This window comes from Mustela putorius, unplaced genomic scaffold (assembly GCF_011764305.1).
Source record: "Mustela putorius furo isolate JIRA1106 unplaced genomic scaffold, ASM1176430v1.1 tig00000596_pilon_pilon_pilon, whole genome shotgun sequence".
NCBI lineage: Eukaryota > Metazoa > Chordata > Mammalia > Carnivora > Mustelidae > Mustela > Mustela putorius.
In genome coordinates this window covers 4,032,684-4,059,918 of record NW_025421428.1, presented here as the reverse complement: position 1 = coordinate 4,059,918, position 27,235 = coordinate 4,032,684, and the positions used below count along the sequence as shown (strand labels likewise).

At 55.0% G+C, this 27,235-nt stretch overlaps 1 protein-coding gene across 9 annotated transcripts in view; it reads right to left on the bottom strand.

Moving 5' to 3' along the window:
* LOC101675309 (DAB2 interacting protein) overlaps nucleotides 1-27,235 on the bottom strand; it is a 186,355-nt gene that overhangs the window by 41,004 nt on the left and 118,116 nt on the right. Inside the window, exon 1 of one of the 9 annotated variants that reach the window (XM_004775584.3) lies at nucleotides 7,621-7,708. The exons of 7 other annotated variants lie outside the window; for them this stretch is intronic. In XM_004775584.3, the coding sequence (XP_004775641.1) occupies nucleotides 7,621-7,655 (35 nt within the window). In that variant the 5' untranslated portion in view covers nucleotides 7,656-7,708. Of the gene's footprint in view, nucleotides 1-4,521; nucleotides 5,425-7,620; nucleotides 7,709-27,235 lie in introns of those variants that run through there. One more of the 9 variants, XM_004775581.3, reaches the window with a different exon arrangement.

The window sequence follows — 27,235 nt, the reverse complement described above, 5'->3', positions numbered from 1 at the left end:
TGGGCCTAACTCTGCGAGGGCCAGGTCCTTCAAGGGTTGACCATTTTGTTTTTGTTTCTGATTCTAGAGAACCCAGCGATCACATAAGCTTGAAGCTGGGTAGGCTGCTGGTTAAGAAGAGACTTGAGTTCAAATGCGGGCCATGTGACTTGTAACCCAGGGGGTCGAGGACAAGCCCCTCTCTGTAAAATGGGCAATAAAAGTACTTAACCCCCCAACGGGGGGTTATGAGGAACTGATAAGTTACAGAACAAGGCCCAGCTCAGAGCGAGCACTTTACAAAGAGCAGCCAGATAAGCTAGGCTGCAAGAGGTTGTCCCCATGATATGCTGGGAGACAAAGTAGAAAACCAGCTCACTGGGTAGTGACCCTGAACAAGTCACTTCTTCCTCGGGTCCTCAGAAGCCCCCTGTAAAGAGGGGGGATCCACCTGGAACTTTCAGGGACTACCAGGCAAGACTACTCTGTCGCTCTTCCCAGGTGCCTGCCCTCCCCAAGAAACATCCAGACCAGAAAGCCATGGAGACAGTGGGGCGGGGCGGGGCAGAGGCAGAGGGCTATGGCCCAAATCCTTAGAAACCTGGAAAGAGCCAGCCTCTGTCCTGCACTGGCCCCAGGCTACCCGGGGTCTGCTGGGTGGGAGGAGGGAAGCAAGAGTGCAGAGGCACCCGGCCCAAGGGGAGGGAGCACAAGAGCCAACCCTCCAGGGGCAGCCCAGCCCCACCCCTGCCGTCTCTGAGTCTCCTGTCTCTGAGTCTCCTCGGTCCCCAGTGAGGGGGCAGGCCCTGTCCTGCTCGGGTGTCTCTCCCGGGATGCTGTGCAGCTCAGCCTGCTTTCCTGAGGGGATTTCTGCAACAGCCATACAAGCCATACACAAACAGCCTCCCAGAAGCTGGGGACCCCCCAAGGCTTGACCCAGTTCAAGGCTGCCTCATCCTATCTTCCTGGAGCCTAGAGCCAGGGAAGGGAGGGTCTGGACTGCCACAGGAAACAGGTGGTCGGGAGGAATGCCCTACAGCCCGGCACAGCAAATGGCCACTGCTCTGAAGGGGCAGGAGACCGTGCGCCCTGCACCCCACCATCCGCGCCACACCCCCAAGGCTGGTCCCTAAGGGCAGCCTCATGGGGGGGTCTGCAGGCTTGGTGTGCAATTCTGGTGATGTTACCTAGCAACTGTGACCTCTGGGCAAGACCTTTCATTTTCCTGGGCCACAGTTTCTTCAGGTATGAAATGAAGAAACACCCCCTGCAGATAACAGATGTGAAAACACTGGTTAACCAGCAGAGGAAGCATTTAACCAAACAACCTGGGAGCCCCAAAACGCAAACATCCGAGTGCCATTCATTCGACAGTTACTGGGAACCCCCACCTGAGGACCATTAGAACTTAGGTTGTCCCCAACCCTACCCTGTCCACCCACAAGCCAAACACATTCTGAACTCCCCACACAGCCAGCCACGCCTTGGGGGAGGTCCAGGTTCTGGCCACCAAAATACCCTGAAAAAGACCTCAAACTTCTCTGGATGCCCAGCACACAAAGGAGCTTTCCAGAGCAAAGTTACCAGTGTAGATGAAGTCCAGCGTGCTCTGACAAAGAAGAAAGACCCTCCAAGCAAACCCAGTTCCACATGCTCTTCTCTAGGGGGGCCTTGGACCCAGAGAGAGAGAAGTAGGGAGATGGGGAAGAACGGGGGTCAGGAGGTCCCACGAACCAGAAAAAGTGAGCCAACAGGGCGGTGAGCGAGCTCTGCTGAGAAAGGGCGAGAGGAGCCCAGACAGGGGTTCAAGAGCACGTTGGGGCACCCCTCCAGCCCTCTGCATCGGCCTCCAAGGATTCTGCTCAGAGGATTCGGATGCGGTGCAGGGTTGAGAGGAATGGGCAAGACCCTGGTAAACCTGGTAAACCCAGAAGCGAGAGGAAGGTCTGAGCCCTTACCCCATCCTCCCCTGCTTCCCGGGTTGGCTGGTGCTTCCTGCCCTTCCCTGACACCACTGCCTCCTACTCTACTATCCAACTCACCTATCCTGACCCCAGTGGTTCTCATGGTCCCCAAGGGCCTTCATGGGGCCAAGGCCAACAGTTTCTATCCTCTTTACTGACAGAAGACAGCCCACACCCTCCCTGAAACCCAGGCCACCAGACCCTCTGGTGTTCCTCCTCCCTCCTGCCACCAACACCTAAGGTTCTCCCAGCGCCTTTCCTGCTACCTCGGCCCCTTCCCTGGATTGGGGGGGACTGGAGTTGCTCAGGCTCTAACCTGGGGGCACTCCCTTTCAGTAGAACACCTTGCTTTGGGAGTTTCATCTGTTCCTTTGCTTTCATCAACTCTAGTGTGCTCAAGGCCCCTCTGAGTTCGATCCCTAGCCCTCCCCTCCTCTGAGCTCCCGACTCACAAAGGACATGCTGGGCTGACATCTTCTCTTGGATCCCTCAAGGAATCTCAAGTCTGAAATGTCCGAAGTGAAGACTCTGGAGCCCGGACACCCCCCACCCCACCCCAGCCTTCAGAATCCAATCCATCAGCAAAACCTACTACCCCTCTAACAGCTCCCTCGCGTGCCCCAGCCTGCAGCCTCACTCCCAGCCCTACCAGGGAGCCAGAGGGACAGTATAGAAATGTAAATCAGATTATTTAAGCCTGGGGTGAGAAACTCCTCCAACACACCTTACAGCACTCTGAATAAATCCACACTCCTCCCCAGGTGGAAGAAGTAGGCAGGTGCCTACCCTCTGACCTCATCCACCAAACCCAACCCCCACCCACCCCCGCAGCTTCTGCTTTCCCGCCTTGGAGACTTTGTACTCGCAGCCGCCTCGGTGGGCCTTCTCCTTTCCCCTCCGCCAGGGCAAGGCCTCAGGGAATCGCCAGCAGCTGGAGCTCGGTTGTTCCCCATGGAGAGCCCCTGGACAGCTATCACAGGTCCTGCCACACCCCATTACTCCCCACTGAGACACTTGTTTTCTTCATAGAGTTTGGCTCATTCACCCAGCAAATATTTATTTAGTGCAAACTACGGGCCAGGCACTATTTTAGGACTGGGAAACAAGGTGCCAAACAGAGGAGACAAACATCCCTGACTTACATTTCAGTAGGACGACTTTCCCCAATCCAGAATTACTCTGCTTTCCCGCTTATTTACGAGCATCTGTCTCTCCTGACAGAAGGCAAGCTCTGCAAGGCCATGGCCGCATCTTCTATTTCTGCGTCCGAAGGGAGGCTAGAGCAGGCTGGTGGAGCTCAGGAAGTGTTTATGAAATGAAGAACAAGGCAGCAAAAGAACCAAACCCAAAAAGCCTGAGAAGTGGGGCACCTGGGTGGCTCAGTGGGTTAAGCCTCTGCTTTCGGCTCAGGTCATGATCTCAGGGTCCTGTGATCAAGCCCCACATCGAGCTCTCTGCTCAGCATGGAGCCTGCTTCCTCCTCTCTCTCTCTGCCTAGTTGTGATCTGTCAAATAAATAAATAAAATCTAAAAAAAAAAAAAAAAGAAAAAAGAAAAAAAGCCTGAGAAGTCAAGAGCAAGCCTTCACTATCTCCTAGGGGAGATGCCCTTCACTGCCTCGGGGTCTCAGGCTTCTGTAAGCCCTACCCTCGACCCTTCTGGGGAACAGACCAGATGAGCAAAGGCAGCTCTGGTGAACTACTGGAAAACAGAGGAATGACCACAAGGCCAGTGCAGTCAGGCAAGACTTCCCGAAGAGGGGAAATCTGAACAAGGCCAAATCCCACCCCCAGCCCTAAATCTAGGGAGAGGAAGGAAAACAGATTTGTGTTTTACGGCTCTGATGTTCTTTGCTCCAGTAGGAAAAAAGGAAAAAAAAAAAAAAAAAACCCAAAAGCCAAAAACAACAACAAAAAAAACACCTTGCTCCAAAAAACCTTTTACTTTTTATTAGCGTCTTGATCAATAAAAGTTTTAGGAGTAAAGCTTCTCTCCTGCAACACTAACCACCAGAGAGACAGGCTAGGATTATTAAATCTGTCTCCAAGAGGCCTGCTGGGAGCCCCAGGCTAAGGGAACAGCAGCCCGGGGCCCTCACTCACTCCTCACCAGGCGGCTTGAGGTCAAAGCCCCCTTCTCACAGCCCACACCTCGGCAACCCTGCCAGTCCCTGGGCCTAGGTTACCTTCCAGGCACCCCAGAGTCTTCCTGCTTTGGCCTCCTTGGTCCTGTGCTCCTGGGCCTCTCTCCACCCTGCCACCCAGACTTGATGCTCCCTCAGAAGAGCTCCTGAGTCCCAGGAGAGAAGCCAGCCTAGCAACCCCGGCCCCACCTTCACTCTTCCCAAGCCCTTGGGGAAGCCTCCCATTCAGTGCCTGTGGGCCATTCAGAGATAAGAAAGGGTTGCTGTTGTAGACCTCCTCAGTACACCAAGGAGGCCCTGGACCCTGGTGAGGAGTATGTCCCAGGGCTGGGCCTCCTTGGAGAAATAGCCCCACACCTTCTAGCTAGATCTGTGCCCACCCACCAGGGAGTAAGTTTCCTGTGCCCCTTTCCTCCCACGGAGCCCCCCACAGACCTTGGCAGTGGAATCGCAGTTCTTTCAAATGACCCCCGTCTGCGCACTGGGCGCCTGGGAGCCCGATCTGGTTTGCGAGGTTGACCGGGTCTCCACAGAGCTCTGGCCCGGCCCAGAATCTTGCCAAGGTTGTCACCAAGGAGTCCGAGGCCACAGAGGCCCATTCCTGAGAATGGCCTGCAGCCAAGTGCCTCTCCCAGCCAGATCAGGGGGCCTCTCCAGTCGGGCCAGCATCTAAGAGGTGTGTTCAGGCGTGCCTCCCCTTCCTGCAAAGCACATGCCGAATCGGTCTTCCAAGCCAATATTTCAAAAATGACTTAAAAAAAAAAAAACAAAAAAAAACAGCGGTGACAACATCTAGAGATTTCCGGGTCCTTCAGAGAACAAGTGGAAAATTACAGTCTTCCATACAGGTAACCACATGGCACAACATCCAAGAAGTCTAGAAAGACTCCTGAAAACCAACAATTGCTTCCAGCCACAGGCAAGTCTTCCTCCCAGAGCACGGGGGCAGGGTGCAGACCTGGCGCCAAGCTCTGGGTCCAGGAAGCTGGAGGAACCTCGGCCAGAGAGGTCCGTTGCAGGCTCCTCCCATGAAGCGCTGACTCCGCCCCAGGTCATATCTTGCCCCAGTCCCGCCTCTGGGCCTTTGCACTTGCTATTCCCTCTGAGCGGCCCTGGCTCTACGCAAGGCTGGTTTCGCCTCATTCCCGTCTCATATCAAGTCTCATATCAAGTGTCCTGGGAGAGGCCGTCCCTGGCCACTCTAGCTAAAGGTGTAACTTCCACCCCAACCCCCAAGTTAACACCCCGGCTTCACTTTCCTCGTAGCCCTGATCTTAAATCATCTTGTTCTCTCTCCCACCGTAGGAAAGGTTTGTAAGAACAGGGACCTGGTCACCCTGGTAAGACCGAACACCTCCGACCAGTGTCTGGCGCAAAGCATGCAGTGGCATATGTGCTGAGGAATATCTTTCGGTAACTTTCTGGCTGGCCTGTCACAGACCTATCACAGACCTGTCACAGCTCGGGAAGCTGAGCGGGGTAACTCGGGGGACGTGCCAAAGCGCCTCTACGCCAGCGGCTCCCGGCGCATTCCTTCGGGCGGCTCCACGCCCCATTCCCCGAGGCCGGAAGCTGCCTGCCCCGCCCCCAGCTGCCGGCCCCGCCCACTGGGAGCCGCACGCCCCGCCCTTCCCAGGCCCCGCGGCGGCGCCGGTATGCGCGGCCAGCTGTCCGCAGCTGAAACTGCTTTCCGTTCCCGCCCGGCCGCTGCGCCCTCCGCCCGGCCGCCCCCGCCAGATCCGCCGCCGCGGAGGCCACACCCGGGCTCCCCGGCTCGGAGCCGCAGCCCAGAGCTTCCCCACTCCCCTGCCACATCGCACTTCCATTCAAACATTTCTAAAGTATGAACGAAGGCGGAGTTACCGGCAAAGCCAGGGCTTTGCTTACCCAAGTCACTGGCGCAGACCCCTGCGCAGCAGTCCTGAGTTCAAGTTCCCTCTCTCACCCGGTTCATCTCCTGTAGGGAAGCACCCACACACCCACATCGTGGATGGGGCCACGATGACCGGAGTAGGTTTAACTACCAGGACGGAGGAGGCGCTTGGGTGAGCAAGGTCAGCTGCCCAGGTTTGGGAAGGCTATGGGGGCAGGCAGACCCAGTCTGACACACAGGCCCAAGTGCCACCCCACGCTCTGGCGTAGAGACTCATCTTCAGGTCACACAGAAACACAAATCCCTCTGGGAAGGGCACCCCCAATCAACTCAACATTTTGGCCTGGAGTCACCCCTTTTCCATTACACTTGAGCCAGCTACATAGAGAGCCTCTGTCACCCACAGGGAACACCTTCTCTTACAGTCACCACCCTGAGGGTTAATCAAGCTGGGGCCCAGCACCCAGAAGCCTCCACTGGCTTGGCTGCCACACAGCTTTCTGAGACATGAGAAATGAGATAACCGCATTCAATTCCACCATGTAAATATGGATGGAGAAGTGGGGGTGGGGAGAGTATACAGCCCTTGCTGGGGGTCCTGCCTCCTCCTTGGCTTCTATATCCAGAGACATCACAAGTCCCAGTTCAGCTCATGGTGGTTTCAGCCTGCTCCAGTCCCTTGGCAAACATCTGAGCTCCTATCAAGTGCCAGACTGTCTAGCACCTACTGAGTGCAGACAGCCAGGACTCTGGCTGGAGCACGAAAGGCTGGTGAAGAGGTCTGACTGTGGCCCCAAAGCAACCCCCAAACTAGGAAGTCTGTAATTCACTGCATCCCCTGCAGTGTCCTCACTTGGGCTCAGCTCCATTTAGGCAATGGTGACCCTGACCACTGGTGAAGGCCTGCAGCCCCCAACATCTCCATCCGCCCACACCCACAGCCCAGAGGGCTCCAAGCCCAAGATCCCAATGTCCTAGGGGAAATTTCAGAAGAGGGGAGAAGTGAGGCTATAAGCAGAGAGAGAGAGGGGTCTTAGGGCAGAAGCAAGCCCCTGGCGACAGGAAGGAGGGCCAGAGAACATTTCCGAAGCACCTCCACTAGGTGCAGGCCCTATAAGACCTCCTACTTGAGCTTAGTGTGGCAACAAACAGGCAAGGCCAAGACTGTGACCCCTTTACAGATGAAAAATCCAAGTCCAGAGAAGCTTGGTCACTTGCACAAGTTGACCTAGCTTCACTGGAATGCAGATATGCCTCACTCCAGACAACCATCTGTACCTACTACCCATCTGGTCCTCTCAGTCTCCCTCTCCAATTCTAACAACCTCTTTCTCCTGGAGGCCTTCCCAGATTACCCCCAGGCAGGAAGCCACCCTGCCGGTGGGTGGGTCCTCTCAGTTTTAAGCTTTTGTTCTACAAAAGAGGCCCCTATGACAGGGGTTTCTCAATATGACAGCTACCACAGGAGGGGGTCAAAAGCTAAAAAGAAACAAGTTTTTTCTTAAGGTATGTAACTGTCAAATCATCATGTTGTACACCTAAAGCTAATATAATATTGTACACCAACAGTACTTCAATTAAAAAAAATAAGATAAAAATATGAAAGAAGCCCGTATTTGGGGTCAGAAAATGTACAGCCCGAGTCAGGCTCCCACACTCACCAGCTGCTTGACCTTGAATAAGCTCCCTCCTCCATACCCTTCCAGCCTTAGCTCAGAGGGCTACATAACCTCCTGTAAGCTCCTTTCAGAGTCAACTTGAACAATAAGTGAAAGTACAGAACACACAGTGACTTGGCCACAGATAGCTGGGGGAATTCCAGAGGCTGCCAAGATCCAGTCACTCCTGCCCGGTTCCAGCACCTTGGGAGAACCAGGCCTCCTGGATCACTAGGCCCCACCCACCCACCCAGGCACTCCTCACCCTTACAGGAGCAACCAGCCACAGGCTCTCCTTTTTCACTCTGCCCCAGGCCTGCCCTGCCCTTCCTCCAGGCCACACCTTTGCTCCCCACGGAGCTCACCCCTCCTCCCCCTACTCCTAATTCTCATTCAAATTTTCAGACCCAGCTTAATTGTCCCCACCTGGGGGAAGGCTTTCCCAGTGTCCTCAGGCACAGGAAGTATGAAATCACCCCTTCCTCTTCCTGAATTCCCGGCCTGCCTCACGCAGCATCTCCCTCCCCCAGGGAATCCTGCTGACCCCCCTGTCAGGCCCTCCTTGGGATCTATTCATCTCCATTCTTCAAGTCCTGGCATTCAAATAAATGTGTGATGAACACAAACACCCTGTAGGTCATTCTCCTACCAAAAGTTCAGAGTCCAGATGTGGTATCATCTTTAAGATCTGACGATGTCTCGCCAACTGGGCTAGGCTCTCTGGAGAACTCTGGAACCATCCTTCCTCAAGCACCTTCCCATTTCTTGATGTGCAAGAGCCAACCCCAACATTGTCAAGGCACAGCCCTTGGGAGGGGGACCTATCTTGTGGCCATGGATCTCTTCTTCCTAGAGGCTATGCAGAGGATGGAGGCCCTCTCTGACCTGCCCAGAGCTGTCTCAGCGAGAGGATGGAGGTAGGCACAGGACCAGAGACAGATCCTTACAGGAGAGTCAGCCCCAGGGACCGGCTGTTCATGGACAAGAGCTTCTAAAGAGACAACTGCTGTATTTGCTGAAGGTGAGAATCAAACTTCATATTAGACTGAGGGCCAACTCTAGAGAGCAGTTTCAGTGCACTCCAGCTGTTAATTTATGTACGCACATCTATGCTTATGTGGTTTTATCATCACCAACAAACAACAAATGTGTCCTGGCACCTGCTATGTGCCAGGCCCAGTGTTAGGCATTCTACATACATTATTTCCATGAATCCTCAAGAGAGTCATAAGCTGTGGGCATCCACTGCTACATTTTACTACAATGAAGCTAAAGCACAGAGATGTTGGAAAAGCTGCCCAAGGTCACACAGCTTGTTAGTGGTGGCAGCTGGGATTCCAGGCCCCTCAACAATCTGGCCCCAGCCTGTCCTTCTGGTCTAAGCTGCCAGTGTTCACCATTCCAAAGTCTCTGTTCTTTGTCCCTGTCTCTTTGCTACCTACTCACCTTGTTTTGTGATGTGTGTGTGTGGGGGGGGAGGGTGTTAATGTACACTGTCAGCCCACAACCTCCCAACTCCCTCCCTCCTCTCCACCTGCTCAGAGACCTGCCCCCCCTCACCCCGGCCAGGCTCCAAGGTCCTCCGACCTCCCATCAGGCCAGCCAGGCTCCCCACTTGGCCACCTCCTCACCCTCCACTGGCCTGTTTGTATCACCCCCATCTGCCAGGCCCCCAACCAGTGCCTTGTGGTAATGACTTCAGCTGGCAGAGAATCCTGGAACCTTTTCCCCCACAGTGATGCTGACACATGTTCACTCAAAAAATTGCAATGTTTCCATCAAAACGCTGTGAATGTATAGGGGGTGGGTAAATTCCCACCCACGTGATGCCTCCTTAGAAAAATAGTAAATTTACTCTCGAACTTGCAATAAGACCTGGTCAGCATTTCTTTCTTGGTTGTCACAGTGCCGAGTGCTGGGCAAACACTCAGCGTGGTGTTCCAGGGACTGACTGCTACAAGGGGAAGGGGGAGGGAGGGATGGCTACAGTTTCCGAGCCTGTGGCTGCTAGAGCCCTATGACAGTATGCTGGGGTCGGCTGGTGGTCAGGCCCCCCATCCCTAAGTCCTGCCCCCAAAGGCTCAAGTTCCATTCACTGTGCTCTACCAGGGTCTAGCTTCTGTGTCTGACTAGGTCACCTGCTGCCAAGTCCCCAAGTTCTGTCCCCACCCCACAAGAGTGGAGCCCTGCTCTCATAGCCATCGCCACCACAGGTCTACACCGGCCCAATGCCCCAGTTCACAGACAGGCCCTCCGATTTCACCAAGTCCCTAAAAGGTCAAGGAATCCAAACCTCCCTGAACTGTCCCCTTATCCACCCCCAAGCCTCTGGGACCAGCAACAATATCATGGGAGTGGACTGGGGGACCCTGTTCTACCTCCAGATTCAACACCGCCAAAACAAAGTCCCAACGCCAGGCACTGGGACCTGGGTGCCTTCCTGGAGGTCAGCAGCAGCTGGCTAGGTCCTAATTCATCGCAGCCCCACCACTGGACAATGGGAGGTATGGCTCTCTGAGACCAGAGCAGCTGGAGCAGCTGGAGCAGCCCGAGCTTGGGCAACACCCAGCCCCCAGAGCAGAGAAGACGGAGGGGATGAGGGGAGGCCCACAGGCTACACCCCGTCCACACTGCTCCACGGAAGGAAGCAACTCTGCAACAAGACGGCACTCACAGCCCTTCCCGGGATCCCCCAGAGCCCCAATCTTAGATGTTCTGGGCTTCAAGAGGGTGAAACAGAAGCATCTGATCTCACTTCTTCCAAATGTCTCCCGAGAGTTTTTGCAGGTGTCTATGCACAAAGCTGCCAGTAGCCTCTTTCTGGGTGTCACAGGGAGACACTACTGTCTCATTTTACAGACGAGAAAATAGGCCCAACAGTCCAAGGTCACCCAGCTAGAAAGGGCATGACATCAGCGTTCAAGCAAGTGAACAAGACACGTGCTCTCTGCCCTCAGGAAGCTGGCAGTCCAGCGCGGGGGGGGGGGGGGGGGGGGGGGGGTAGGACACATACAGACATCATTGCCAAACAAAAGCATGCCTAGCCACAGGTCCAGGAGAGGCTGAGCCTGGCCCATTGCAGGGCCTGGCCCAACAGATGACATGTAATGACTGCAGAAACATTTCCAGTTGATTGCAGAGAAATCAGGAACAGTTTCACAGAAAGGAGGGCAGCCCAGCCTGTATGCCTTCTGAGATCTCAGTCCCCTACCATGCTCTGTGCCTTGCACACAGTGCAAAGGAATGAGTGTGGATGGGTGGGTTAAGTGTCCACGTCACGTAGCACGTCACATTTCCAGTACAACAGCCTGGCCCCCAGAGGTATGTCAAGTACTCATGCCTCATTTACAGATGAGATGGAGTGCCTAGCAGTCAGCTCTCTGCTCCAAGTCATACACCTAGTCAGGTCCCAGTTGTATCTGATTCCAAGGCCTACCTCTCCAACAAGCACCCAATTTCTCCAGACCTCAGGTTCCCTGTCTGTAAAACTCCACTGTCAGAAGCACATCTACTGCAGACAGGGGTTGGACATGAAATGCGCCAAACCTGCAGCCTGGGTCCAGGAGGTGGTGACCACACACTCCAGACCCTGCTCCTGTGGCCTGCTCGGTAAAGGAACACAGGGTGTTCCTCTGTTCCCAAATCAAGCATGCTAAGGAACGGCCACTGATATGGAGTTATAATTGGTGAGCCCGGCAGCACGGAGCCCAGCAACACGCCCGGTGGGCGCTGGCGGTACAGGGGAAATAGCTGAGCACAGCAAATATAGCCGCTGACCCAATTCAGTTCAGTTCTGTCTTCGAGAAAATAATTGAGTTTAAATGAATAGGTTTCCCATGTCCCCTCCGGCCTCGGGAGGGTGGAAAGGGAGAAGGGGAGACAGGAACAGTTCCCCAGGCTCACTGTTGGTTAGTTTTGAGTCATTAGGCCCGTGAAAGGTTTCTTTCTTTCCAGGGTGGCCAGTGGGGCTCAGACACATCTGGAGGCCAGTGAGGATGAAGTGTAAGTCCCAGCCTCCCCAACACCAGCTTGTGGCAGGGTCCAGCAGTCCCGTTGGGCCCCAAGCTCCTTGTCTACAGAACGGGAACCTTATTCCCCTCCCTTGCCCCCAACACACAGGGCCGCTGGGAAGAGCTAAGTTGGGCTATGCCAACTTGAAGGCCTTCCAGGGAGAAAAAGATGGGATGAGCTGTAGCGGCCAGTTCTTTGCCCTAGAGGGATACAGGCTCAACGCTGCCACATCTGTCTGCTCCGGAAAAGCCAGAAACCCTGATTTTGCAGGTGAATGTTTTATGGGTGTTTCAGTGTTGGTAACTGATTCTTTTTTTTTTTTTTTTAATTTTATTTATTCATTTGACAGAGAGAGATCACAAGTAGATGGAGAGGCAGGCAGAGAGAGAGAGAGAGAGAGGGAAGCAGGCTCCCTGCTGAGCAGAGAGCCCGATGCGGGACTCGATCCCAGGACCCCGAGATCATGACCTGAGCCGAAGGCAGCGACTTAACCCACTGAGCCACCCAGGCACCCCGGTAACTGATTCTTTTAAAAACACCAAGAAACACCTCTGTATCTTTTCAGACCCAGGGAAACCTGTCTGTGGCCGACGTGTGGCCACGAGCCACCTGGGTGCAACCTCCGATTTAATGACAACAAATGTACAGCGATTTATGGTGCACTTGGTGTCTTCCCACCTGTTTATTGCCTTATAATTTCTTGGGCTGTGAGGCCAAGCCCAGCACTGGCTGAGTGGGAGAGGCAAGACACCATCCTCTCAAGCTGGGACTCAAGACCCCAGGGAAGGACAAGGAGGGGCGGCCCTCCCTCTGCTGTGGGAAGGTGGTTGAGTGAGCTGGGCCAGGTGTCACCCGAGAAGTGAGGGGACCCAGTCGCGCCTCCTGCACTGCCCTCAATTCCTTGTTAGGGTCTCCGTTTCCTCTGCAGCCAAAAGGGAGTTTCTGTGAGGACCAAACAAGAAAGGGAAAGCTTCGACAGAAAAAGCGAGCACACGTGCCCAGTCTCCCTGGAGAGGCAGAGCCGCACACGGAGTAGAAAGAACATGAGTTAGCAAAGAACTTGGGCCACGTCCCCAGCTACCAGCTCTCGGCGATGGGATCCCAGGGACGTTACCTAACCTCCCGGGACGTCAATCTCACCCTCCGTACACAGGGGGTAGGAATCTGCGGGGCACAAAGCTGTTGCAAAGAAGAGATGAGATCATTGTCAAATGGCCGCTAAGAAGCCTGGCACAGAGCAAGGGATCAAACATGATAGGAGTTATTACTAGTGTTATCTTTGGTGAAAAGCATGCCAGAAATTTTGACTGAGTGATTACAATAATGTAGCACAACCAGGCAAACTTGTTGTTAACAGATGAGGCCACCTATAATTAGCACAATCATTACGTATGCAAATGGAGTGGCTTAGATGCTGGAAAAGGGTGTTCTTTGAAGTGTGTTTAAATAACCCCTCTCTTCTGGCTGCCTGCCCTCCCCAAATCTTGTTTACACTATTAATTTCATTAGCAAACATGTTCTTCTTAAAGCAAGACAGAATTCGAAACCAGTATTATATTCAAATCAAGGAGGTTTTAAACCATTTGAACCCCACCGAGGGGCTCTCCCTCGATTCGTTTGTGGGTCCCCATGCTAGGTCTCCTCAGTTAGCTGTAGGCCTCTGCTGTAGGGCGGGGGCGGGGAGGGTGAGAGAAGTATGCTTCCACAGCCTCCTCCCCCGGAGAGTCCCACTATGGAACATGCAGAGCTGGGACTAGGGGCCGAGAAGGGTGTCGGAGGGGCGCGTTCTTGCTGTGGAGCAGGTGCCTGATTTGAGGAGGGGAGGTATTCAGCAGCTTTAATGAATGAGTTCCTATGGGCCAGGCCCTTGGTATCAGGCATACCATAATACTCATTTACACATGCCCCCCCAAAAATTCTCAAAGGAATTCAAGGAAGGATTTTGTCCAAAGACATATAAATAGTATGTTGCAGAGCTGGCTTCACCGTGGTTCAGTGCACTGCCTGCCTGCACTGACTGCCTGGTTCAGTGCACTGCCTCGAGTCTGCTCTTCCAGCTTTGTGCTTAAAGTGCACTTAGCCCAGCCTTCTACCTGGAGAGGACAGAGTGAAGTTAATAATCCAAACTGATCCCAGACCCTTTGAACTGGGAGGGATCATCAGGGACTGACCTAGGTTTTGAGCTGAAGATTCGGAGGCTCAGGGAGGTCGTGTAATTCGCCAGGGGTCCCACAGGCAGAAAGCAGAAGAACCTAGGGCCCAGGGCCTCTTGCCCCAGCCTTACTGCTTTTGCATTCAGATGTTTAAACACAAGACAATTCAACAATCTTCCTCCCCTTAATACCTGGGTCAGTATCTTAACCATCTCTGTATCCCCTGGGCCCAACATAGACCTAAGCAGACTAAAGATGCTCAGAAAATGTTCTCTGGTTTGCCAAACAGTTTTTCTTACCAAAAAAGACAATGCTGAAGAGCAGGAACAGTGAAGGCAAGCAAAGGAAGATGGGTGGTGGCTCAGGGACAAGGGCGACAGCAGACCATCCTCTGTGGGAAAAATAACACAGAAGCAGGAGAACGTGGCCACCCTTAGCTTGGAAAAGGCCCGTCTGAAAACATTCCCTGCCGGTGCCTGCTCGGGGCAGGGAGTTAGATGACTTTCAGTATGGGGAAATGAAGAGAAGTCTTAACAGGTATGTCAGCCCCTCACCTGCCCCCTGCTGGCTCCAACCACCATCAATCCTTTCCTTATTCCTTCCTTGGTCCCAGAAATTGAGGCTAAGAGAGACTTGCCTGAGGTAAGCAGCGGAGGAAGCTAGGGCCCAGACTTCACTGCTCCTTCAGCCAGGCTCTCTCATCACCCTCCCCACTTCTGGCCCTGGGAAACCTAAGGGAGCCTCGGTAAGGAAGGTGAAGATAACTGCCCGTCCCCTTGCCCCTACCCCCATGGCCCCTCTGCTACAGCTAAGGCAAACTGGGCCTCTCCTATGTGTGGTTGCTCTGCTAGGCCCCTTCCCCCTTTGTTTTTATTTTTTTAAGATTTCATTTTTTTATTTGAGAGAGAGAGAGAGCACAAGCAGGGGTGGGGGCAGACAGAGGGAGAAGCAGACTCCCCAATGAGCAGGGAGCCCACCATGGGGCTTGACCCCATGACCCTGAGATCATGACCTGAACCGAAGGCAGACGCTTAAGCAGCAGAGTTACCCCCCACTTTAAAAACAAATTCTTCTCAGAAATACCCTGGGAAGCAGGTACAATTACTGTCCCCATTAACAGAAGCGGACACTGAAGCTCAGACAGGGCAAGCAACCTGCTCAAGGCCACAGAGTGGGGAAGTGGGCCAGATGAGACTGGACGCCCGGCAGTCTGACCCTGAGCAGGGGCCTGTACTATTGGCTCTGCTCCGAGGTGCGGCCCAGGGAACCCCCAGACGGGGAGTTGGTGGGGGCATGAGTGTTCTGGCACCACATCCTGCCTGGTGTCCTTCAAGTCCTCCCCCTGCCTCCAGGAGAACGTGTAAATAAACCTGGGCTAAAGATGTGCCTTCTGGGATTCTGGGGCCTTCCAGATCTGCACGAAGTCCAGCTGAAAGATTTTTGGGGGGGATCACTCTAAAGTTGGGACTTCCCACCACCTCCGGTTCCTAGCCCACAAGCAGTCCAGGGGTGGAGACTGGCGTTGCAGGCAGTGTGGGGGAGTGACAGGGGAGGAGACTCCCCTACCCTGGAGGATGAAGGGGAGCCACTGCCGGTGTCCACCCCCTCCTCAAAGACAGCCTCCCACACCCACCCTCACACACAGCCAGGGAGCTGCTTCTAAAACCACAGCCCTCAGCAGGCCCCATCCGCTCTGAAAATCCAGCCAGCTATGGGGTCAAGTCCAAACCCTGCCTTCTCATCATCTTCCACTCTATCCCCCGCCACGGCCCAGCCCAACACGCTGCCACGGTGACCCACGACACCCGGATGCCAGGCCCATCGGCCAGCCCCTCCTGTACCCTCCACAGGGAGATCGTCCACCAGCCTTCACCTTTCCTCTGTGGCCCAAACAACTCTTTGGTGCGTTCCCTAAGCCCAAGTGGGGTCCCCACTCCCTTCCCTATCCCACGCAGCCCCTCTAATGCAGGCAGGGTCCGCCTACTCCAAGGAGCCCTTGGAGCCCTTGAGGGTGGACGCTGGGTGTGACTGCCCCGGCCCCCAACACAGGCCGTGTGCGGCTGGCTGGCTGGCATTTGGGGCACCGGGCTCCCTAGGGTCAACGAGGCCAGATCTGAGGGTGATCACTGGAAGGGGAGTCTCCTGGAGGCAGACCTGACCGTGAGCCCCCGACCCAGGTCAGGTTAGGGCCTGCCAACTGGCTCTCCTAACTTGGCTCATCAGGAGAACATGGACGGTGCCAGGACCAGTCTTTCCATGGATGCCTGACAATGGTTGTGTTGAGAATCACAGGAGATGAAGTCATTGCTCCCAGAAATAGGCTGATTGAGAAGACGTGACAACAACGCAAACAGCAAGGCTGGAGTCTCTCTCTCTCTCTCCATGTGTTTCTCTGCCCTGGGCAGCCGGGCCAGGCCTGAGCTCCTCTGGGAAAGAAATCGTGCCAGGAACTACAGCCAGCACAAGGGGCCTCTGGGAGCCGTGGTGCCCCGGGGCTGCTCTCTTCAGGGACTACGTCGCAGAGACTCTCTGCCCTGAGCCTCAGTGAAGTGTCCGACCTGCCCCCTGGCCCTCTCTGGCCTTCTCCCACCAGTTTTCCTCACGCCCTCCGGTCTTCTCAGGGTACAATACCCACAGTTCTCAGTCCCTCACATTCTCATCCTCTCCTGGAGAGCAGGCCTGCCTAGATTCGGGGAGGTGGTAGCTTCTACTGGCTAAGACAAGACTCTAGGCTACAGACATCTGGCTCATCAAATCTTAGTTTTGTCATGTTACAAATGTGACCATGAGCTACTCAGCCCCTGAGTTCACCTTCCTCGTCTGTAAAAGTGCACAGCAATGTGCCTACCTCATGGGGTAAGAGTAAATGAAATCCATTGATTTGTTCATTCACCAACCTTGGGGCAGGCCCTGTTCTAGAGGCTGAAGACACATCAGGGAATAAGACAGCCACTACCTGCTCCCCTGGGGCAGAAGTGTGGGAGAAGTACACAGTGATAATCTCAGATGAACTCAAGTGCAAGAAAGAAACACAGGGTAGGGTCCAGCTAGAGGGAGAGGAGGCTGCTTCACGCATGGCTGGATGAAGTGAGGGAGCAGGTCACAGACACCTGGGCAGAGTGATCAAGGATAAGGGAACAACAGAGGCAGAGACCGTGAGCGAGGGTACTTGAGGTGCAGGGGTAGGGATGGGTCAGTAAAGTAAAATCAACAAGGCAGGCAGGAGGCAGCCTGGAGTCCAGTGGGAAGGGGTGGGCCACACAGGGTTGGGGGAGCACTAAAGGGGAGCAAAGCTGGAGGTGGAGACCAGCCTAGGGGTGGGCCGCAGGGTCCTGGCACAAAGTAAGCCTTCCTTCACTCTTCTTGTCCCTGTCCTCATCACCATAAAATACACCCATCACCCGGAAACGGGCACCAAAGCCAAAGGCCATCAGGCAGATCTCTGTACCCTATCTTAACAGGTGACCAAGTACTCAGTGCCGTTCAATATCCCAGCGACAAGGGCCAACACTTGGCCCAGACAGGGCTCTCCAGCCTAAGCAGACGCGTCTTCCCCCACCCAGGGCCCAGTCCTCAACCAGCTCTGAGCTTCAATCCACACAGGGCCCCCAATCCACACAGGGGGCAGGAAACAGGGGACCCCACACAAAATAACAGTACCAGCATTTGCACCTCACAGATCTTTCCTGTTCCTTTCTATCCAGTTTCTCCCTTGTTGAGCTGGAGGTACTTTGAGCCCCATCGGATGATGGACCAGAAGTGAGAAATTCCCTTTTGAATCCTAGGTTATTACAATGCCTCCAAGAAGCTTCCCTGAGCCCAGGCAAACAGTCCTCCCTGGGCTCAGCTGCCCCCAGCCCCAAATAGTCCCTTAGGGCCAGGCTCCAGGGTCTGTGCCTGGTGGCCGACCTAGGCCCAGAGGGAGAGGCCAAGTGACAGTCCCCAGCTAGAGGGTCTCACTAAGGCTGCACACATCTCTCCTACCCGAGGCTAGGAGCACCTCCAGGGCATACAGGGACCACAGCTGACTCCTGTTCCCGTCCCCAGGAACAGGTAGGCAAAACCAGAAATGACTCAGTCCCCTGGGGAGTCCTGTCTGCACAAGAAGCCCTATGATGGCCATGCAGCCTGTCTCTTCCCCTCTCTAGAAGACTGAGTTTGGAGCCCACACCACGGCCCCACCTGGGGAGCCACGTCACCCCCAGAGCTGTGTGGCTAGAGGGCTGAACGAGGTGAGGGACAGGGGTGGAGGGTGGGGGAGTCTTCATTCTGGGCCAGAACAGCCAGCTTTCCCCTGCTCCCCTCCCTACAGGTCAAGGAGGAAGGATTATGCTAGCTGACATGTCTTCAGCACATAGACACGGACACTGTTTTTTTTTTTTTTTTTTTTTTTTGCGCCACAAAAAGTCTGCAGAAAAAGCCCCGGCCAACAATCAGCCGTGGTTTTTGTGGGGTGGGGAGGCTCTATAGTGACAGTGGTGTAGAAGGAAAAATGTCACTTTTTGCTTGACACTCCCCTGTATGGCTGGAATTTGGTACTCTGTGCTTGTACTTTTAATTACCTTCACACTAAAAAGACTTAAAGTAAAGGGAAGGATGTGATCGAGAGGGTATCCAGCGAGGAATCTGGCAACAAATGGTACCTGCTCTGCCCAGAAGGCCAGGAGCCTCCTTCTGTTTTGTTTCTTCTGCCTGCGCCTCACTCAGGCCGGCTGCTGCCGCCCCACAGGCTGAGGACAGAGCATTGAGTGGGAGGAGGCAAGGCTGGGAAAGCACCAGGAGTCCCTGGCCTCAGACACAGGCATCTGGGGATCACAGAGTCACCTCGCCTCTTCCCTGACTGCCCCTTCCCACTTTGCTGCCTCGCTGCCCTTCACCCAGACCCTGGAGCTGACTCCGCCATGGTCCATGGGTTGAGTCTGTCTACCCGATCCGTTCCTGGCCATATCAGGTCCCTGGGCTTCAGTCACCTCCGTTTCTCTTCCCCAAGGTCCTGCACACAGCCGGTGCTCAATGCCAGTTTGCTAGACCTATTGCCAGGACAATCTGAAGGACCCGTGCAGCAGGTGATCACTTAGAAGGAAACGAAAATATGGATTGTGGAGGGCGTGGCAGACAGGGTGGTGAAACAAAGGGAAGTTATGCCTGCCGGCCTGAACAGGAAGACAACCAGACAGGCTCTGGCCAGAGCAGTTCAAACCCTTTGAAGAATGCAGGACCCCTGCAGGGGTGGGGAGAAGTGAGCCCCTTCTGGGCGGTTAGGACTTCCCGTGCCTGAAGGAGCTACAGGGCCAGCAGGAGAGCAGATGCAAAGCGCAGGGGTCCTCCACACACTCGGACACCCCGAGGGACGGACAGTCCCCCCAGAGCTAAGGACCCAGATACCGGGTGTCCCAGGGCCTTCTCTTAAATACCACTTCCCTGACCAAAGATTCTCGTTTGACTGTGCCGAGGATGGGCAGAAAGCCCCAGCTGGAGGGACGGGGCAGAGCCGTTGCTGGCTCAGGGTAGCCGGGGTCAGTCGCCACTTCTCCACTCTGCTGGGGCAGCATTTCACACCAGCTAGCGCCGGTCCCTCTCCAGGCAGCACGGCTTCCACAGTCCGCAGGCCACCCCACCCAGTCTGCCACTCCAGGCCGCTCTGCTGGGGTCCCCAGACTGTCCTGAAAACACGGGTGCAGATTCGCCCAGCCACACCTCTGCCCATGTGGCTCTTCCTCCAGAGGGCCTTGCCTACTCCCCCGACTGCCCACCTGGGTTCTATCCGACACTTAGATAGAGGTCTCTAAACTAAAGAGTATGGGCTGTATTTGGTCAACATTCATGTTTTGTTAAGCCCACATAGCGTTTGACATTTTTAAGTTTTGAATCAATTGCCAACATTTAAAGATGTGAAATTTTAAAATGTCACCCAAAACGCTCTAGATTTCTGGCTTCTCTTATACATCCAAAGACCTAGTGACATAGTATAGAGGCTGGCCCCTCCCCTTTAGCAGGCACCCACTCTCCAAGTTACATAGTGCCCACCCATCCGTGGACTGCCTCAGCCAGGGGCTCCTTTCACAGCTGGCAAGACAGGGGCAGGTCCCACCATGCATCTCTCCAGGGACAGAGTCCGCACCTTGCACACAGTAGGGACTTGCCTATCGTCTGTGGAATAATGAGCAAAGATGCAATGCCTCACTGTGCCCAGGATCTCCTGACCGCTATGCACTTCCCTGCAAGATCCCAAGCACCCCTGGGGCCCCCCTCCTACAGCTAGGCACACATGCAAAGGGGCACTGGGGTAAGCCTTGGGAGCTGGGTCCAGAGTCCCACGTCTGTAAGTTGTGTCTTAAGAGCCCAGGCAAAGCAGAGCAGTGATCCTGGCATGGCCCGGCCTTCCGGAGAAGTGGCAGGATTCCAGGCCAGCCCACAGACACTGATCCCCAGGACTTCAGTTAACCTGAAAAGGAGAAATTCGGCAGCAAGAACTGACAAAGCCAAGGCTTCCTCAATGTCCGTCCGCAGGAGGCCTGCCCCCCTTTGAAGCCTGCAGCCAACTCTTCCCTTTTTCTGGGTTTCCAAGGTCAGAGTCACATTGGCAGGAAGGGTTCTCTTTGTTCTCCCGCCTCTGACTTACCCCAAACACAGTCACTGTCCCAGACAGCCAGTTCCTCAGCAGTGGCAGAGGGGGCCCCTGCTCCTGCTCGGGCAGAGCAATGAGGAGGAGTCAGGTGCTGGCTGTGCCCCCAGGGGCCCTGCTCCTGGGATCCAGAGTCTCTGTGGGCCCGGCTTCCCTGCTGGCCCAGGAGCACCACCTCTGGTCCCCGGTTCCAGAGTTCAGTGAAGCTGGTGGCAGAGAAACAGCTGACAGCCCCCAAGATGCACTCATAGCCCAGGGGGTAGGCGTCTACTGGAGGATGGGCTCAGCCTGGCTCTGACCCTCACCGGCTCACGATGTGACCCCAGGCTACTTGCCTCTTCTCTGTGCTTTGGTTTCCTCATTTGGAAAATGTAGAGATGAATACCTGATCCAAGACAACTGACCTAAAAGGAGCCAGATGAGCTCTGGGGGTCACAAAGTGCCTCACCGGAGTCCATTACCCCAGCGCCCGGTGGAGTTCCTGGCATGCAATAGGTGCTCAATGTATCATTCACAGTACAAGCATTTATCAGGCCCCTGTGATAGGCTGGGCTGCGGGCAAGGTACCAGAGGCCCAGAATGGAGGCCTCTCCCTCAGTGAGGCCCACAGACAACTGTCATACCCTGAGAACTGCCAGGAAATAAGATCAGAATAGTTGTGAAACCTACAGGGGGGGTCGTGGGCTCCCCAAGGAAGGGGTGAGGGGCCAGGTATTCTAAGAGCCCTCTCGGCTGCAGGGCGGCAGAGGCCAGAGTTGGGGCTGCCCAGCCAGAGGCCACCTGGCACTGGTCTCATTTCCCACAGGCCTAGCTCAAAGAAAGAGCAGCCAGGCCCACTGAGCAGCGACCTCATCCTTGGAAGGTGCCCACTGTGTCCTGTGCACCCGCACACATGTGCTGGGCGACTCAGTGACACCGCATCTCTGTGGCCCAGAACCAGGGCCACCCCTTTCAGGTACACTCTCCTCATGGCTCCCACACCTGGCTGGGGAGCAGCTAAAATAAGAGTTCGGGCCCCGGCCCTAGAGAGGAGGCACAGCGCCAGCCTCAGCAGGCAGTGCTCAGCAGAACCTGGAGGCTCAAGAGGCTCAGGTTCCCACTCTGGCTGTGCCTCTTACTAGCCCAGGAAGCCCAGGTCAAGTCACCAAACCTCTGGGCACCTGGTTTCCCCACCTCTCAGGTCACGGTGAACATCTAGGAGAAAAGGCCCCCGGCACAGGGCAAGGATGCCCATCCTCCCCTAACTCAATCCAACACACGGGCGGGGGGGGGGGGCTGCTCACCTCCTCTCTGCACCCGCACCTCCTCACCTCCCACTCCCTAAGCTCCAAGCCCTTTCTCACCTCCCACGGTGGCCTCACATCCCAAGAGGACAGGAAGATTCTGACCTCTGAGCATTTGCTCGCGGGGTCCCTCTGCCTAACCACCCTTCTCCCCCGTCCCTCTGATGGGCTGCTCCTCTCTCAAATCTCAGCTCCTGTCACTTCTGTGAAGTCCTCCCCAATGCCTCCCAGGAAGGCCCAACTGACCGGCAGGCCCTCCAGCTCCTGTGTGCCTGGAGATGTTCCTGCCCCACTCGTGGCCTCGGCTTCCCACCTGTGACAGAATCTTGGACTACTTCTCATTCTAGAGCCTTATGAATGAGTTTGGTCACGTGCTCCACTGCGGGAGGGGAGGACCTCCAAGTTCACCCGGAGGTTCTGGGGGACTCTGAAGGAGCTAGACTCTACCTTGTTCTGCCGAGAAGGGCAGGACAAGGACAGTTCAAGAGACCCGAGCCAGTACCCTCAGAGGACCCCAACTGCAGAGCAGACGCAATAATCACAAAGCACAGAAAGCAGGTGGGGAAACACAGAGCAAAGTGAAATCTGCCGGAGACCGGAGCAAAGGGCCGTGGGCGGGCTCCAAGCAGCAGTAGCCAGGACTAGACAGATGGGCAGTGTCCACGCAGGAAGAGCAGGGGCAGGGAAGGAGGCACTCCAGAGAGGGGAGCGGCCCGAGACAGCAGGGATACCTGCCACTTGGCAGAGCTCGGGCGTCTCAGCGTTGCTGTGTGGGTCTCAAGGTGCTCCCCCCAGCACCGGGCCACAGATCCCATTTACTCCCCATGACCTCCCTGGGAGACAGGAAGTACCCGCAACCCCATCTTACAGAGTGAGACGAGTTCCCTGAAGTCAGTGTTGACGAGAGGGGAGCTAAGATTTGAATCCAGGCATCCACCTGCAGAGGGAATTTGTCTGAGTACCATGAATAAACAGGGATGACCCGGGCAGAGAGCCTCAGGGGAGCGGGGGTGCAGCAGGATGACAGTCTGGGGACTCCCAAGAGACTTGTTAAGACCTGGAAGTCAGGCTTTGTTTTCTGGCAGCCGGGTATTGAGCGGCACCCAACCAAGGTCACTGTTGCCGATGAAATCTCTCAAGGGTGACACCCCCCCTAACCCCCCCTCCACGCTCGGGAGAGTCCAAGGACCCCAGCCCAGCACCTGCCCTGCGCCATCAGCCTAGAGGACGCAGGAACACGCGGCTGCTAATGAGTGCAGGGGTGTGAGGAGCAGGGGGGCCGCGAGCGAGCGCAGCCACTCAGCAGCCAGAGCTGTCAGCGGCCACGCGACAGGCTGGCGCGGAGCTGTTGCCAGGGCAGCCCAGAGATTCTGCCTTCGCAGGCAGAGTGATTTAGAACCCGAAGGGCTCTTCTAGCCCACTAGTTTGGCCAGCTGGGGGCTCCCCATTAAGTGCCTGCCCTCCTGAAACCAGAACACAAAATGTCAGGGGACCCCTGCATGGGGGCTACCAGCATGAAAGGCCATCAAGACAGAGAATGGGCAGACATCACATGGTGGAAATAAGTCTCTTGTCACAACACAACCCAAACAGGGACCTCGGCTGGGGGCTTGAGGGACCTAAGCCAGCATTTTCAACAACCCAAGTTTATCTTGTAGGATGCCCAGCATGACTGGCGGTGGTCTACTCCACCCCAGTCCTCCAAGGGCCTGGCCCGGCAGCAGCAGGTGGCCCACACGGGACCGGGGTGGAGGCAGGACCAGGAAAGGCAGGGGAGGAGGGGGAGCTGGGAGGGGTCCAGTGCAAGGAAAGCAGGACCCTGACTTCAGTGCCCGCCCCTGCCCCTGCCTCCCTCTGGGGCCAGTAGAGAGCTGCCATCCAGCAGGATCTGACACAGAAGCCAGAAAGCTCGGGTAGGGAGGGGTGACCATGCCTGGAAGGGCAAGGTGATGTTCAATTACGAATGCCAGCGTACTGTGAAGTAGAATGTGGTCTGTACTGAAACACATTAAGGTAAATGGCTGACAGTGGGATAAATATATGTGGGAAACTTAAGTGAATCCACCCAAAGGCAGGTTTGCAGATCCCTCATCAGGACCCCAGTGTGCTAGGGGTGGCCACAGGAAGCCTGTTAACTAGTTTTCTGTACAACTGAAACCAGAGAGGATGCCGTGTTTCCTCTCATTTAGAAATGTGTTTCCAGTAGTGTTATGAGTGGCTTCAAATGTGACTGGACAAAAAAAGGGCATCGGGCATCGCCATCCTATTCATACCTGCCCCCCAAATCAGGTGAGCTTAGCAAGCCAACCCTTCGCATATGGCCACTTGGGGTCCAAGAATTCTTTAGATCCTGAATCCCACCACTCAGCGGAGAACCCCAGCCTCAAGCCGATAAGGAGGTCCCTGCCATGGCGCCGGCACGAGAAAGCAGTGGGCCATGAGGACCCTGCAGCATCACCTGGGAGTGACTCTGGTGCAAGGTGCTTCTCCAGGGCAGAAGGGCAAAGCTGGGGGTGGCCAGGCCTACCGGACGCCATGTGGCTGTCTTTCTGAGAGTTTGCTAAAATGTGCGTGCACAGGGCAGGTGCTCTATGAAACATGCCTGCCCTGAAACACTCTTCCTGGTAGTAGCTGGACACAAACAAGATGGAGTCCCACCACCACTAACGGTTATAGGCCACAGACATTTATGGAAGGAATCCCACGACAGCTACACAGGCACCTTGACTTAGGAGAGAGAGAAGCAGGGATGACCAGTCAGAAATGGATGGTGACAAATCATCATGCTTGCTGCTCAGCTGCCTGGGTTCCCCAGGCGGGACAGGGGACAGTCCACTGTCTCCCTGCAAACAACAGAGCACCATGAAAACAAGCAGGAGAAGAGAGTGCCTGAGTGGGGGCAGAATTTGAGGGATGCAAGACTCTGGAATCCACCCATGGCCCAAGTGGAAGAAAAAGTGTGTGGGACAAGGCTTGATCCGGCTACTTCTGCTTCCCATCTGCCTGGGCTCAGGTTAGCCTGAGTCTGCCACCACAGGAGAACAAAGACTGACTAGGAGAAGACTCCAGTTTGGGTCCCCAGAGTCAGGGCTGTTGTGGGGACCCAAAAATACCACCATGAGTAGGTCTGGCTTGCTGGGTTTTCTAAGAGAGGGACTGGCTCCCTGAGAAGAAGGAACAAGAACAGAAGGCAGACCTCAGGGCACCAACTCTGAGGGGTCACTGATAACTCCCTCTGGCAGCACAGTGGGGTGCTGGGGTGGGACTAGATCCCCTCTGTACCCTCAGGGCCAGCCACAGACCTGTCCCAAACCCCACAAGACATGCCCTGCTTTTTATCTGAAGAACTCAGCAGAATTCTTTTGGAAGTGGAATCTGAGCAGGACAAAGGGCCCTCAGCTGGGGCTCTTCTACCAGACCAAATAAACACTCGGCCTCTGCCAGGGGTCTGTGGTTTATACTTGGAGAGGGGTAGGGAGGAGTCAATCCAATCTAAGTTTGGGCTGAAAGTGGGATTTCAGCCAATAGCAGTAGCAAAGCACCATAGGCTGAGTTCCTGTCTCCTTCGGGGCTCAGGTCCTCATGGTGCTTCGTCCTGCTAGTGTCCCCTGGGGCAGTAAGGCCTGGCTCCCTCAGCTGGAGCAGGCGGTGGTACATGCAGCCCCAAGGTCACTCTGCAGCCTGATAACCTGGTACCTCCACCACCGACAGCCCTCAGAGGCCTGGAAGAGAGAAGAATCCAGAGAGGGAAGAATCCACGGCTACTAACTAGGGATCTCAGAGCTTCAGTGAGGCTCAGAATCACACCAGGGCTCATCAAGAATTTAGAATCTGAAATAAATAAAATCTTAAAAAAAAAAAAGGGGCGCCTGGGTGGCTCAGTGGGTTAAGCCGCTGCCTTCGGCTCAGGTCATGATCTCAGAGTCCTGGGATCGAGTCCCGCATCGGGCTCTCTGCTCAGCAGAGAGCCTGCTTCCCTCTCTCTCTCTCTCTCTCTCTGCCTGCCTCTCCATCTACTTGTGATTTCTCTCTGTCAAATAAATAAATAAAATCTTTAAAAAAAAAAAAAAAAAAGAATTTAGAATCTGGGGCCAACTCTAGTCTTATGGCTCTGACCCTCCCATGTAAGGCTCTGGAAACTTTTTACCACACTCCTTGGTACCATGATGCTCTGTTGTCATCAGGGACCAAGAAAAGGTGAGATGACCTCTGATGGCCCCATCCCAGTACTCAAAGTGAATACTTGATTACTCCCCATTTGCAGCTGCTACTTCCTAAAACTATGGGGAGTTCATAGGTTCACCTTGAACGGACCACACCTCCATCCCACTGCTACAGGAAGCTCATAGGCTCCACCTAAAGACAGGCCAGCAGGGATTAATGGCAGGGAATAAATCAACCCACTTCACAGGGAGAGAAGTGTGTTAAGAGAACTTTTTTCAAAAAGGAGTCATTAGTTGTCTTGGCATTTTGATCAACAGAAAATTACACAAGTCATGTTGCCACCAGGAGGAAGCAAAGCCCCCCAAAGGCAGAGGCCTGGCTTTGGGACTAATGGGGCTCCCTCTCCCCAGAATCTGGAATCTTGGGAGCTCAGGAAAGTCTTGGGCCCCCTGCCCTACAGGAGTGCGGGCCTGGCACTGGCTGTGGAGACTCCTGTGAGGGCAGAAGGCACCTAGAGCATCTCTCAGGCCAGGCACACAATTAGTCACAGAGGCCTGGGCTCCAATCTGCCTCTGCCAGGGAAGGCTGCACGATCTCCAGCAAGTCTCAAGCATCTTCAGCCTTAGTTTCCTCACTTGCAAATTGAGGAAGTATTCACTTCTTAGGATTGCTGTGAGGGTTAAGGCCACACAAGCCCTTTTAGCTCCCTGTTCCGGGACCACTGGGTTCTTCCCTCTGCCCAGAAGCTTCTTCCCTAAGAGCTCAGCTCACTCCTCCCTTCCTTGGAGAGGCTGTTCCCACCATCCCCGCCAAATCAGACCCACTAGTTCTAGGCTCTCCTGCCTCTCCCGGCCCTCAGAACACAGGCCTCAACCATCAAGGCACCTTTACCTGTGGGTGAGTTTCACTGCAGTCTGTCTCCTCCACCCAGGGAGGGGCTGGGGCTAGCTGTGCTTACCACCGCATCCCCGGAGCACTGCCCAGAATGTAGGGTAACTGAAGAGTATCCCCTCGCCTTGGGGCCAGGCCATCAGAGCTCCCTGTCCCAACACAGACTCCAGATCTGATCCCCCAGTAACTCCTGATTCCAACCCCTATGATACTCAAATCAGAGCCCTGCCCTAAAAGGACCATCTCGGACCATCCACTACCTCTGCGGCCTCACAATGCTACCAGCTGCTTCCGGAGATTCAGCCTCACATGGCTCTCCAGATTTTTCATAGTAACACCTTCTCAGAGTTTCGGAAGCAAACCAAAGTCATTTGCCAACTATTTTCTCCCATTAATCTCACAATGCATTTGCTATTCTCCCTCCATAATGACTCATTTAGCAGCAACAGAACAATTAGGCAGACCACAGAATATTGATTTTCTAAGTGGGA